Source organism: Engystomops pustulosus, chromosome 1 (assembly GCF_040894005.1).
Source record: "Engystomops pustulosus chromosome 1, aEngPut4.maternal, whole genome shotgun sequence".
NCBI classification, from domain to species: domain Eukaryota; kingdom Metazoa; phylum Chordata; class Amphibia; order Anura; family Leptodactylidae; genus Engystomops; species Engystomops pustulosus.
Window position 1 is genome coordinate 31,182,676 of NC_092411.1, and position 13,712 is coordinate 31,196,387.

General features: G+C 43.8%; 1 protein-coding gene across 2 annotated transcripts in view; it reads left to right on the forward strand.

Annotated features, from left to right (window-relative positions):
- The window catches only part of IPO11 (importin 11), a 315,892-nt gene that overhangs the window by 7,418 nt on the left and 294,762 nt on the right, over positions 1–13,712 (forward strand). For both annotated transcript variants that reach the window (XM_072136983.1, XM_072136974.1), the window contains exon 3: positions 4,452–4,552. In XM_072136983.1, the coding sequence (XP_071993084.1) occupies positions 4,452–4,552 (101 nt within the window). The remainder of the gene's footprint in view (positions 1–4,451; positions 4,553–13,712) is intronic.

Here is a 13,712-nt window from a genome sequence, read left to right on the forward strand (position 1 = left end):
GATTTTGTTTTGTATTCAGCCTGCAAACACTAGGCCTGAATAGCTATGGAGTGCACACTAATATATTCTGACCTCAAACTTTTTTAAAGGCGTTGTCTTACTTGAGACATCCAGAAGCCCCTGTTGGACCTGCAACTGCCAAGGGGGTCTCCAGCTCTCTTACCATCTAGCTACCACCTCACTGGACTGGATGAGGGGGTCCCTGACTTTCATCCCATCTGGCTTCCAGCTTTACAGGCTGGATGAGGGGGCACTTCGATTCTCATCCCATCTTGCTGCCACCTCACTGGAGTGGATTAGGGGGTCCCGCCGACTCTCATCCCATCAAGTTGTCCCCAGACTGGATGGTCCGCTCCTGTTGACTCTCTTCCCATCCATCTGACACCTGCCCAGGCTGGATGAGGGGGTCTCGCTGACTCTCTTCCCATCCATCTGCCACCTTCCCAGGCTGGATGAGGGGGTCTTGCTGACTCTCTTCCCATCTATCTGCCATCTTCCCAGGCTGGATGAGGGGGTCTCGCTGACTCTCTTCCCATCTATCTGCCACCTTCCCAGGCTGGATGAGGGGTTCACGCTGACTCTCTTCCCATCTATCTGCCACCTTCCCAGGCTGGATGAGGGGGTCTCGCTGACTCTCTTCCCATCTATCTGCCACCTTCCCAGGCTGGATGAGGGGGTCTTGCTGACTCTCTTCCCATCTATCTGCCATCTTCCCAGGCTGGATGAGGGGGTCTCGCTGACTCTCTTCCCATCTATCTGCCATCTTCCCAGGCTGGATGAGGGGTTCTCGCTGACTCTCTTCCCATCTATCTGCCACCTTCCCAGGCTGGATGAGGGGGTCTCGCTGACTCTCTTCCCATCTATCTGCCATCTTCCCAGGCTGGATGAGGGGGTCTCGCTGACTCTCTTCCCATCTATCTGCCACCTTCCCAGGCTGGATGAGGGGGTCTTGCTGACTCTCTTCCCATCTATCTGCCATCTTCCCAGGCTGGATGAGGGGGTCTCGCTGACTCTCTTCCCATCTATCTGCCATCTTCCCAGGCTGGATGAGGGGTTCTCGCTGACTCTCTTCCCATCTATCTGCCACCTTCCCAGGCTGGATGAGGGGGTCTCGCTGACTCTCTTCCCATCTATCTGCCATCTTCCCAGGCTGGATGAGGGGTTCTCGCTGACTCTCTTCCCATCTATCTGCCATCTTCCCAGGCTGGATGAGGGGGTCTCGCTGACTCTCTTCCCATCTATCTGCCATCTTCCCAGGCTGGATGAGGGGTTCTCGCTGACTCTCTTCCCATCTATCTGCCACCTTCCCAGGCTGGATGAGGGGGTCTTGCTGACTCTCTTCCCATCTAGCTCCCGTGAGTCTCATCTCTAGCTTTTTCCATATGCATAAGGATATCCCGACAACTCTCTACTCATTTAGCTGCCACCTTACCAGGCTGGATGAGGGGGTCTTGCTGACTCTCTTCCCATCTAGCTCACGTGAGCCTCATCTTTAGCTTTTTCCATATGCATAAGGATATCCCGACAACTCCCGACATTTAGCTGCCACCTTACCAGGCTCGATGAGAGGGTTCTGCTGATTCTCTTCCCATCTGGCTGCCATTTTACCAGTCTGGATTAGGGCATCCCCTACTATCATATCATCCAGCTGCCATCTTAACCAGTTGGTAAATTAGGTTGGTAGCTAGTCAGGGACCTCCATCCCATCTAGCTGACCAGTCCGGATGAGGGCATCCCCAACTCTCATCCCATTACGTTGCCTCCTCACCTGGCTGGATGAGGGGGTTCCCATTGTAGAGACAAGTTCAGGTTCGACATTTTGTACCACAACCAATGAACCATTTTAAACCAATTTATTTGATAAGACCACAGCAGAGTACCTGGATCTGTGAGTAAGTGTCCCCTGGTGTATCATCATGGATTTGGATGGTAAGTTTCCTTAAAACCTTGAGCAATTTTTGCAACTTGAACCCACACCTCGGGTGTTATAGATCCAACTGCTAAACATTTCAACTTACATCACGCAACTGAACACGGAAATGAAATTGCCCGTCATGGACCTTGTATTATATTATGTGTGTGTGTCTGAGCTTTAAGCATTGCACCTTCGTACTTTGTTAATGACTTCCATAAATTGTCTTATGACTAATGTAATAGCCCTTGTATCACAGCCCAGACAAGTTTATCGCGTGCGGATAGTGCGGAGGAATGAAAATTCCGACTGGGATTTAATATTCTGCTTTAAACACAAAAGATGAATACAAATTCAGTTAAGAGACAAGTGTACACTGGAAGCTCCGCATCTGTTCTCCCAGCACTCGGCCAGAACATTCACTTAAAATGCAAATAGCGAGACGCTTATTTTGGATGATAGCAGCTGTCGGGCCTCGCTGTTTCGCTGGACGACAAATCCCGCCACCCTGCAATCAGTGCAGAGGCCATCTCTAAGACGCGTGTAATTGTACCTTGCAAATGAGAACTTATTTTGCAGCTCATTTTAAATCATTGTTTTGCAGGAAATTTATCCGGGGGCTCCTTTATGTTGTGTCTGATCTCTTTTATTAGGAAATATGTTCTGCTGAACTGAACAGAGTTGTGAAATTGGAAAGAGAAATATGTTTATTACTGGGAAGAAGATCAGAAAAGAGCATGGGGGCCCCATATTATTGAAAAATATTCAGCTACTTGTGGCATCAAAGTGGACACGAGAATTTTTTGTTATTCCTATGCAATTTGATCATAGGGTGCCTATGTTTGCTGTTCCAGGAGGGGTCCTAACAGTGATCCTTAAAGTATCACTCCACAGAGCTTGTCAGGTCAGTCCCTGTCCCCAATGGGGCTCCCAATCTAATCAACTTACCAGTATTTTTTGGACTGTGGGAGGAAACTGGAGGAACCAGAAGAAACCCACGCAAACACTGAGAGAACATACAAACTCTTTGCAGATGTTGTTCTGGATGGGACTTGAACCCAGGACCCCAGCGCTGCAAGGCTGTAGTGCTTAACACTGAGCTTTCACCAGCATTTGCGCCACCTAACTACTTAGCCCCTCAGATAGGGTATGAAATATCCATTCCACAATATCCTATGAAATCTGACCTGTTTACCTTGAAATAATCACCTCCAAAGTTATAAGCAACTGAGAACTTTTTGTCTGAGAGGAGTCACTTTTAGTGGAAGGGGGTAGTATTATTTCAGATACAAGATAGTATCTAGAACGATCTATATCATCTTTCAAATCACATCAAGTATGTGGTTCAGTTTGTTACAGAACCAGAGATGAAATAAATAGGCAGGAATCATATCTTTATAAGCTTGTCTCTTCTTCTGTGGCACAAGTCTTACACTTTTTGAAAGATAAGATTCTTATCTTTAATATGAACCATGGGTCTATGTTCTGTAGGAGGCGCCTTAACTGACCCTCCACTCGCATTCTCTAAACTTGACTCATTGCTCATTTTAACCAGATTTTGGAGGAGATTTTTTTATGGGTAAAGGGGTAAAATTTTAAATAAAAGAGTTAAGAAATAATATTTCATACCCTACCTGAGGGGGGCGACAGTGCAGAAGTGTAAGTGCTGGTGACAGAATCCCTTTAAGGACCATTGTTAGGACCCCTTCTGGCACAGTATGATCTAAGTGTCCCTTTAAGTCCACTATCTTTATACAGATGATTGCATGTTTAAAGAAAATCTACCATCAAAATCCATCATAAACCAGGGACATTACTCATAGATCCAGGCACCGTGACTGGGGTAATCTTCTTATTTGTTATCCATGGTCTCCTTCCTTCTAAAACTTACTTTTCAAAATTTGTTAATCAGCCAAGGGGACACCCCCCCCCCCCCAGAGCCCTTCCATGCTGCAGATTCTCAGGCTGTTACACTGTTCCTACTCCCTCTCTGCTCCCTCCCTGTGCCTGATGTAATCTCACTGCAGCAGTTTGAGCACACAGTGGGAGGGGGGGGGGGTTCTCCTGCTCAATATAACAGCCTGTGAATCTGTAATAAGGAGGGGCTCTGTTAATGCTGCCTTGTAGCACTTCTAGTTAAGTACTGATTTTAAAAGTAAGGAGGCCATGGATAAGAAATATAAGAAGATTACCACAGTCACAGTGCCTGGATTTATGAGTAAGTGTAAACCAGGGGTTTATCATAATGGATTTTGATGGTAGATTTCCTTTATAATTCTCCTAGTGGGCCAAAATATAAACTTATTCAATCCATTCATAACAATTTTTTGGAAAAGAAATAATAAACACCTTTCAACCTCGGCAAGAAATTGGCTAGAGCTTTAAAATTAGCATTTTATCTAAGCTGCACTTGTTACAAAACAAAAGTATGTTTATAGAATGGATCCTAATTTTGGGTTGTTCTTACTTTGTTGTATTATATGTTTATGTTATAAGTTTTGCATATAAATTGCTGCATGTTTTTCTTTCTGTTCTGCAGAACATCTTCACCAATCATTCCCTGGATGTGAATGTGCGCTGGCTGGCCGTGCTCTACTTTAAGAACGGGATTGATCGCTACTGGAGAAGGGTGGCCCCAAAGTAAGTGAGGACCCCGCCGTCCCCATCCTTTCCTCAGTCTATAAGAGTTTGATGTGCCCGACTTTGTAGCTTTCATGCCGGACCCCTCTGATCGTGTTGAGATTTTATCTCCTCGATCCGATAGTAAATTATTAATTGCGATGTGTTTTAGGATGTGTTAGTGCAAAGACCACAGCCTGTCCTCATTCCCCGCGCCTCATGCATTATGCAGACTCTGATTTATTTATCACTGACAATTTTGTAGCGGGAAGACGAGTTCTTGTACATTTATAGACGATTGGGAGACGGGCACAGAATGATGTTTTATACTTTTCTAAGAGGGTCTCCAGGAGAAAAAATGTCTGGTAATAGAAGTATAACGCTACATGTTTATTCTGCGCCGACCTGTGCCATCCATAGTGCCCCGCAGCTCAGCGTGTGACTGAAGTGCAATCGCTTCTCCGAACGGAATGTACAGATTTTATTTATTGCTTTGTCTGTGTTTCATGTCACCGCAGTCAACATAACATAACTTAGAGTGAGGGACATCTATGACATGGAGATAGGACTTCTTCCTTGACTAGATTATGCTCCTCAGCATAGAAAGAGCCGCTATATAAATGAGACTTTTCCAACTAGCCTTTACTGCTCTGCTCCTGCTACTCTATAACATTCTACATGCAAATGGGAAACTCTACAACCAGCTCTTCCTGCTACAGTAAAAGTTTCTCTATGTACAATCTACTCAGCTCCTCCTTCTCTATAACATGCCGCCTGGAGATAGAGCACTATGTACAATCTGTTCAGCTCCTACAGATCTATAACATACTACCTGCAGATAGAACATGATGTACAGTCTGTTCAGTTCCTCCTGCACTATAACATGCTACATGCTTTTCGGCTACCCCTGCGCTATACCTTGCTGTCTGCAGAAACTATGTACAATCTGCTCTGTGCCTCCTGGTATATAACATGCTGTCTGCAGATATGACACTTTTTACAATCTGTTCAGCTCCTCTTGCTCTTTACATGCTGTCTATATGTAGGACATTATGTACAGTCGGCACTGCTACTCCTCTATAACCTGCTGCTTGCAGATAGAACTCTATATACAATCTGCTCAGCTCCTTCTGCTCTATAATAATCTACATGCAGATAGGACACTATGTACAATCTGTTAAGCTTTTCCCGCTCTATAAAATGCTGCCAGTAGATAGGACACAATGGGGCTTATTTACTAAGGGTCCCGAGGCCGCATTTCTGTCGACTTCTGACTTTTTGGGGATAGCGCCGCCGTGACAGGGATTTAGAAGGGTATTGTGTCACACGCGATCGGATTTTGGCGCAATGGCGCCGGCTTTCATGCAACATAAATCGGGGGACGGGCCGTCAGACGATCCAACGGATTCTGACAAACCGCACGATTTAACTTTAAAATTGTGTTGCATGCCAAGCACTTACATGCACAAGGAAGAAGAAGGTGAACTCCAGCGGACCTGAGTGACACATGCAGGATATCGGGTGCACGCTCATAGTGAATCCATTTTTGCCGGACATTCCAGATCAGGGATCGCGACGTGGACAGGTAAGTAAGTGTGCCCCTATGTATAATCTGCTCAGTTCCTCCTGCTCTATAACATACTGCGTGCAGAGAGGACACTGTGTGAAATTTGCATTGCTCCTCCTGCTTTGTAACGTGCTGCGTGCAGATAGGACACTATATACAATGTAGTATTATAAGATTTTTTTTCATGGTGACACATTCACTTTAAAGGGGTTGTCCAGGATTAAATGGCCACTGAAGAGACACTGACATGAAGGGGTCACTACAGTATCAGAAGCATTGGAAAGGGCAGGTTATTTATTTTTTTAGTTATATTAAACCTATTTATGCAGCTGACCAGAAATAAAGAAAATAATATTAAAATCCTAGTTTAGTCCTGGTCTAATATTACTATAAAGATAAATCACTGCACAGTATATGTCATGAGTGGGAGCTTTGTGTGACTTAAGCAAAAGGAATAGATAAAAACGTAACATGATGAAGTAGAGGGCAGATAACTGTGCTGGAGCTGAGGTAACACAGAGCCAGTAGATGTCAGTGTGGATTTGCTGATGTTATATCCACCACAGGCCTCGGCGCTCGCTCCTCACACACTTTCCGTATAACATTGAAAACAGGTGCCTTACACTCTGAGGTAATTTACGCCGGTGATTTATGTTTGCTCCAAATCCTTGGACGCACCAATCATGTCCTTAGTACAATGGAAAAAAACTGACTCCATGAGCCACACTGAAGGGCAATGAGAGAGAAAGGCAGAAGCGACTTAAAGGGAATGGATTTACTTACCAATGTCTTTAATGAAGTGAGATGAAACTTTGGGAGTCTGTGTGGAGGACGTGGCAGGAGATCTGTGGATATCTTGGGTCATATTATAAAATATCCTCACCAGAACATTGTCTGGTTTAAAGGGATTTTTTGTGTGGCTAAAATATCGATATTTACTGAAAAACAAGACCACTTTCTTCCAAAAAACAGCACCACACATGACCATGGGTAGTCCTTGGTATTGCAACTAAGTTGTAGTTGTAGTCTGGACTGGGGGACATCAGCCCTAGCTGTGTCTGGTGGGGGTCAGTCGTAGTCTGGACTGGGGGACATCAGCCCTAGCCATGTCTGGTGGGCGTCAGTCATAGTCTGGGCTGGGGGACATCAGCCCTAGCTGTGTCTGGTGGCATCAGTCGTAGTCTAAGATGGAGGACATCAGCCCTAGCCATGTCTGGTGGCATCAGCCGTAGTCTGAGCTGGGGGACATCAGCCCTAGCAGTGTCTGGTGGGCATCAATTGTAGTCTGGGCTGGGAGACATCAGCCCTAGCCGTGTCTGGTGGGCATCAGTCGTAGTCTGGGCTAGGGTACATCAGCCCTAGCCATGTCTGGTGGCATCAGTCATAGTCTGGGCTAGGGTACATCAGCCCTAGCCATGTCTGGTGGGTGTCAGTCGTAGTCTGGGCAGGGGGACATCAGCCCTAGCCATATCCGGTGGGCGTCAATCATAGTATGGGATGGGGGACATCAGCCCTAGCAGTGTCTGGTGGCATCAGTCATAGTCTAAGATGGAGGATATCAGCCCTAGCCATGTCTGGTGGCATCAGCCGTAGTCTGGGCTGGGGGGCATCAGCCCTAGCCGTGTCTTGTGGGCGTAAGTCGTAGTCTGGGCTGGGGGACATCAGCCCTAGCCATGTCTTGTGGGCGTAAGTCATAGTCTGGGCTGGGGGACATCAGCCCTAGCCATGTCTTGTGGGCGTAAGTCGTAGTCTGGGCTGGGGGACATCAGCCCTAGCCATGTCTGGTGGCATCAGTCGTAGTCTAAGATGGAGGATATCAGCCCTAGCCGTGTCTGGTGGGCGTAAGTCGTAGTCTAAGATGGAGGATATCAGCCCTAGCCGTGTCTTGTGGGTGTAAGTCGTAGTCTGGGCTGGGGGACATCAGCTTTAGCCTGGTCTGGGGGGCTTTAGCTAGTGCAGTTGGCCACTATTGCCATTGATTAATAGCATCTTGTAATTGTCTTTGGTTTAGATATTTGTCAGTAAGAGATTTGTTCTTGTGTCAGTAAATAACCCCATCTGTTTTTCAGTCTTCAGATTTAATAATATGCTTATTTTCCATTAGAAAATAAAAACCCTGAAAGTTATATCCATGCAGATCCAAGGAATGAAGATGCTGTTATAGAGATTGTGGTGATGATTTTACATTAGCATTTTAACTTTTATTGCATTATCAACGTTCTGCCAAGAGAGACTGCACCATTAATATCTCAAGTGTTCGATCAATAGTCTTACAGCCCATGCTTCTGTTGTACTTATTTCTTTTAATGGATTATTTTTATATTTTCGTTCCTTTCTTGGATTACAAGTGCTTACAACTTAAAGGGAACCTGTCAGGGCTCCAAACTACCTTATTGAAGGTGGACTTTGCGTCTCAATGAATTGTGTTTAGTCTCCAAGAAATATTCACAATAAATACTTTTCGTAGTCATGTGGCTATTTACAACATTTACAGAGTTATGAGTAACCCCTTAATGACATTGGCCGTAAATGTACGAGTTCTCTCTATACAGGGAAAGTGTCTGCTGTATTATACTGTGTCATTGCAAGGGATTTGACCAGCTGTCTGTGGGTGTGAAGTAAAGACAAACAGAGAGAAAGGGGGGAGAAGATAAGGCTAACCATCCCCTATCCCCCTGGGAAGGTTTTTGGGTAATCAAAAAGAAAGACAAGTGACAATTGTTGTCTTGCTGCTCCACCTCTCTGAGATCATCCAAGTTACTCTATTTATAACTAAATCTTGTTACAACTGCTGTTCCCTCCTGCTATCAGTGCTGCCACCTATACAAGGCGCCAATTGCTTGCCATGACAGCCGGGAACCTCACAAAGACTTCCAGGTTACTATAACAGAACGGAAAAAATGAAAAAAATATGGAAAAAAATTAATATTTCACAGGGTACTGTGAAGGAAACCTGTCACCGCAATTTGACACATACAGCTAGTGAAAGGTTCCTATAGAGCTCTATTAATTATCTGACCCCCTTCTTTTAGTTAAACATGTTTCCCTCACATTCCCATAAATAAACTCCATCTTATATTCCCTGGCGTCAGAGGAGGAGTGTCCTGTTGCTGGCCCCTCCCAGCCTCTTCTCAGCATGCCATGTGACCAGGGTGATGTCATCTAAGCTCCTTTAACAAGTTTGCAATGTCTACCCTATGTAGGTATTTGAACACATGAAATCACAGCATTCCTCCATGGACTTCTACTCCTCTCCTTGCTCCATAGATTTGTACTCCTCCCCATCCTCCCCATTTCATGTGATCAGATGCATACATGAGGTAGATTTTGCAAATGTAACAGGACCTTAGATGACATCACCCTGGTCATATGACATGAAGTGCCTAATGACGTAACAGAGCTCTCTAATAATGTTCCACAAAGCAGTGAGGAACGAGGAGGCGGGGCAGTGCAGTGATCACTACATATACCGGACCCCATTACTTTCATTGGACTTGCATCAGGCGGGTTGCATATAAATTTACAAAGTGATTTTTGTTTTATTATTGCAGCCATGGAAAGGAACCGTTTAGGTATAAGGGCTAATGGTTTTTAATCATAGTTTTATTGACGTATTTATTTGTATTGGTTAATTTGCATGGTAGGTTCTCTTTAAAAATGTCCAAATCGCTGCTATCATTTTGCTATAAGAATTTATAAAAGTGATCAAAAAGCTGCACAGTTCTGAATACAGAGTGAATGAAAATGACAGCTGGTCCCACAAAAATTACACCTTCCACAGCTCCATTCATGGAGGTATAAAAAAAGTTATCAGAATATGGTGATACAAATATTTAGCTTCAACAGGGCGGCACGGTGGCTGAGTGAGTAGCACATCTGCCTTGCAGCACTGGAGTCCTGGGTTCGAATCCCACCCAGGTCAACATCTGCAAAGAGTTTGTATGTTCTCTCCGTGTTTGTGTGGGTTTCCTCCGGGTACTCCGGTTTCCTCCCACACTCCAAAACATACTGTTAGGTTGTTTAGATTGTGAGCCCCATGGGGACAGGGACCAGTTTGACATGCTTTGTACAGCGCTGCGTAATCTGTGTGCGCTATATAAATAAAGAATTATTATTATTATTATTATTGTTTTAAATTTTTTTTTAAAGATAATAAACAAAACTTGGCCCTCAGAGCTGTACTACAAATCCTGAATGAAGCAGAGTTGCTTCTCTTTCTCCCAGCAGGAAGTCACAGCAGGATCTATTCATTACCTTGTATACTTTAATGAGATTAAGACACGGCAAACAATCTGCAAACATTTCTGTATATAGAAGGAAATATGTGTAATTGGGAATATGGCAATTCTATCAACACAAATAAACCTGGAATCAATTTGCTCAATCCTTTGGATCTAGTATTACATTTCATCCTTCGTGTCCTTTTTATGTTGTATGATTGTTTTAACTACTTCATTTTCTGGTTTTCTTATCAATGACTAGTTACAGTTATTGTAATGTTTGATGATATATCAGACTAATTGGGCAGGCTTATGTCCTTTACCTGTATATATACTTCACACTTCCAGACTCTGAAGCATAAAAACAAAAAACACAAATATTGCAGAATTTTATATTGATTTGGATATGCACTGCTCTTTTCCTGACCTCCTCCCTCCCCTTTCTCCCAGTCTGCATAGTATTTCTATATCACTTCTGTATAAGGCAGGGGGAGCACTCTTCTCATGAATACACTGGACTCATAAACTACTGTACATGTCCAGTGTATTCACTGATTGCTCTTTTTAGCACTATATTTTGCAGCAGAACCCCTTGGAGTAAGTTTGCCTTTTCTCCTTCCTTTCTCTCTTTTGCCTGAGTTCAGTGTTTTGTGTCTTTCTTCTGCTTTTTCAGCACTTGTGATGTGAAGTGACACGGTGGTATTATTTTATATTTTAGCTGTTGAACTTTATACCATCTGAAGCCAGCGTAGCCGCGCAGGCCTGTCATCAAAGACTTTCAATAATCCTGGCTGATACAGGGCATTAATCATGAGCCGCGTATCCCGCTGACTCAGTCAGAAATGATCCGAACTTCCCTAAATTCCTCACATAGTAATTTCTGTATTAAGGATGTGTCAAGCTGAGCTTTAAAGAGATAGCGTTTTTTTCCAGCAGGCACTAAATAGAGCATTTATTTCACAAGACGGTCGCTGCGTTCAGAAGGCACAAAAGTTCTGTCACTTCTCGCTCCCTGCCTGTTTACCCAAGAGATTATCTGCTAGTTTTGAGTTGCCTGAGCGTTTTGTTTCTTTGTTGCTGGGTTTTCTTTTTTAATCACGTTGATTGAATTTACTGCAACAAATTAGCTGCCAGAAAGCACAATAAAATATGCATAAAAGCAATTCCACCCAGGATTGTTCCCAACATCGCTATGTGAGTTATTAGAGTTTTATATAGCGTGAACGGTAATCACATTACAGAGTACACAACCTCATCCCGTGACTTATGTGGCGTCTTACTGTTCTCTGATTTTGTAAGGAATTCAAAAGTGTCTTTCCAGGTTATATTGATGACGTTTCTATAGAATAAATCATTCATTTCTGACCTTGAGGATCACACTTGGGAATTTTGGAATTCTCGCCTCTGGAATGCTGGAATAGAAGAGAATGGAGCAGTGTTTTTTAAATCTTTCCGGGACCTTTTAATACATGTTGCTATGATCCCCAAACTTAAAATTATTTTCGTTGCTACTGTCATTTTGCTACTGTTATGAACCTCAATCATTACCTCATCTGTGATCAGGAGTAATTCCTTCTCACCGCCTTTGAATTGTTTTTCCCAACAAAATATAAAATCAACGTACCAGTGCATTTTTGGAGTGGGAGGAAGCCAGAGGACCCGTAGGAAACCCACACAAACACAGAGAGGACATACAAACTCTTTGCAGATGTTGACCAGGATGGGACTTGAACCCAGAACCCCTGAGCCACCATGCTCCCCATACATATATATATTTCAGGAAACACCTGTATCTGTATAGACAGGGCTCAGCCTTTGAGCCCTCTCTATACACCCCTTACTTACCGCTGACACACTAATACAACGGTGTCATCTTTTATAAAGATGCCCAGAATTACTGTGCAGTAAATAACCTACCTCAACTAAATTCTTCACACCTACCTTCTCTTAGTGGCTCTGACTGGCATTGTGCCCAACAAATTCTCCACTCTCCTGGCGCTATGCACATGTGATCATTATCTCGTTTTTTTTGTATAGGAGACATCCCGCAGGCATAGTCTTACACTGGGGCTGGGGTGGACCTAGGGCACGGCACGGTACCGTGCAATTCTAGAGATAGGAAGCTGTTCCCGTCTACTGGTCTCCCGACTTCACTGCGGAACGCTTTCCCGGTTCCTAACATCATCGGAAATGTTATAATTTGCTGCATGGAGAAAGTAAATGGTGGCACACAGAGTAGGAACAGAGGCAGGATATGTCCACATGTTCAGGATTCGATGAGGGTTTTAGTCCTAAATCTGCTTCCGTTTGGCATCCAGTGCAAGTAAAGCAAATTTTGGACTGTCCCATGGAAGAATAATCTGCAGCATCTCACCTCTGCATGGGAAAGCTACAGATCATATTGATGATTGGGGATAATCCTTGAAGCAATTGTCACCTCTGCTGCTCAGATCTACTGAAAAGATTGTAGCATCAACCTCAAATGTCTGCCAAAGGCTAACCAAACGTGTTGTGAGCATGCCTTTACAGTCTTTGGTGTCAAAACACTTAAATTTTGTATTCTCTCCGTGTTTGCGTGGGTTTCCTCCGGGTCCTCTGGTTTCCTCCCACCCTCCAAAACATACTGGTAGGTTGATTAGATTGTGAGCGCCATTGGGGACAGGGACTGATTTGAAAAACTGTGCGCATCGCTGCGTAATCTGTGTGCGCTATATAAATAAAGGAATTATTATTTTATTATTATCTACTGTACATAGCTTTGTCTCGTTGATCATACAAGTTTCCACATACGAATCATTGCTTACTTGATTTTGTTTACTTGCCTCACTGTGATCCCTTAATCGGATAGTGTCTTTACTCGACAATGATCTTTTTTTTTTAATGAAAATTTCCACTTTCCTCGACAAACTCTAGATTATGGTACATTTAACGGATATGCCGTTAATTTGGAATCAGTGACCATCCGACCCCCATGGATGTTCATCTAGGCTCAGCCTTGTAACTTGGCTCTGCTTTATACATTGTATGAAATGTGTATGAAAGAAATTGCTAAATTTAGAGCACATCCGTTTTTGTACTAAAGCAGCAAATTTTGTAGCATTTGGAGTGTTATGAGCTACCGTGGAACAGCAGGCTTACCATCAACATCCATCATGATATACCGGGGACACTTTATCATAGATCCAGGCACCGTTACTGTGGTAATCTTTTTATATTTGTTATCCATGGCCTCCTGCCTTCTAAAATCAACTTTTTAGATTTCTGTTGCACTGAAATTCCCCAAAGCCCTTCTGGTTGATTAACATAATTTTAAAAGTAGATTTTTAGAAGGAAGGAGTCAATGGATAACAAATACAAGAAGATTACCACAGTCACACTCTCTGGATAAGGGCCC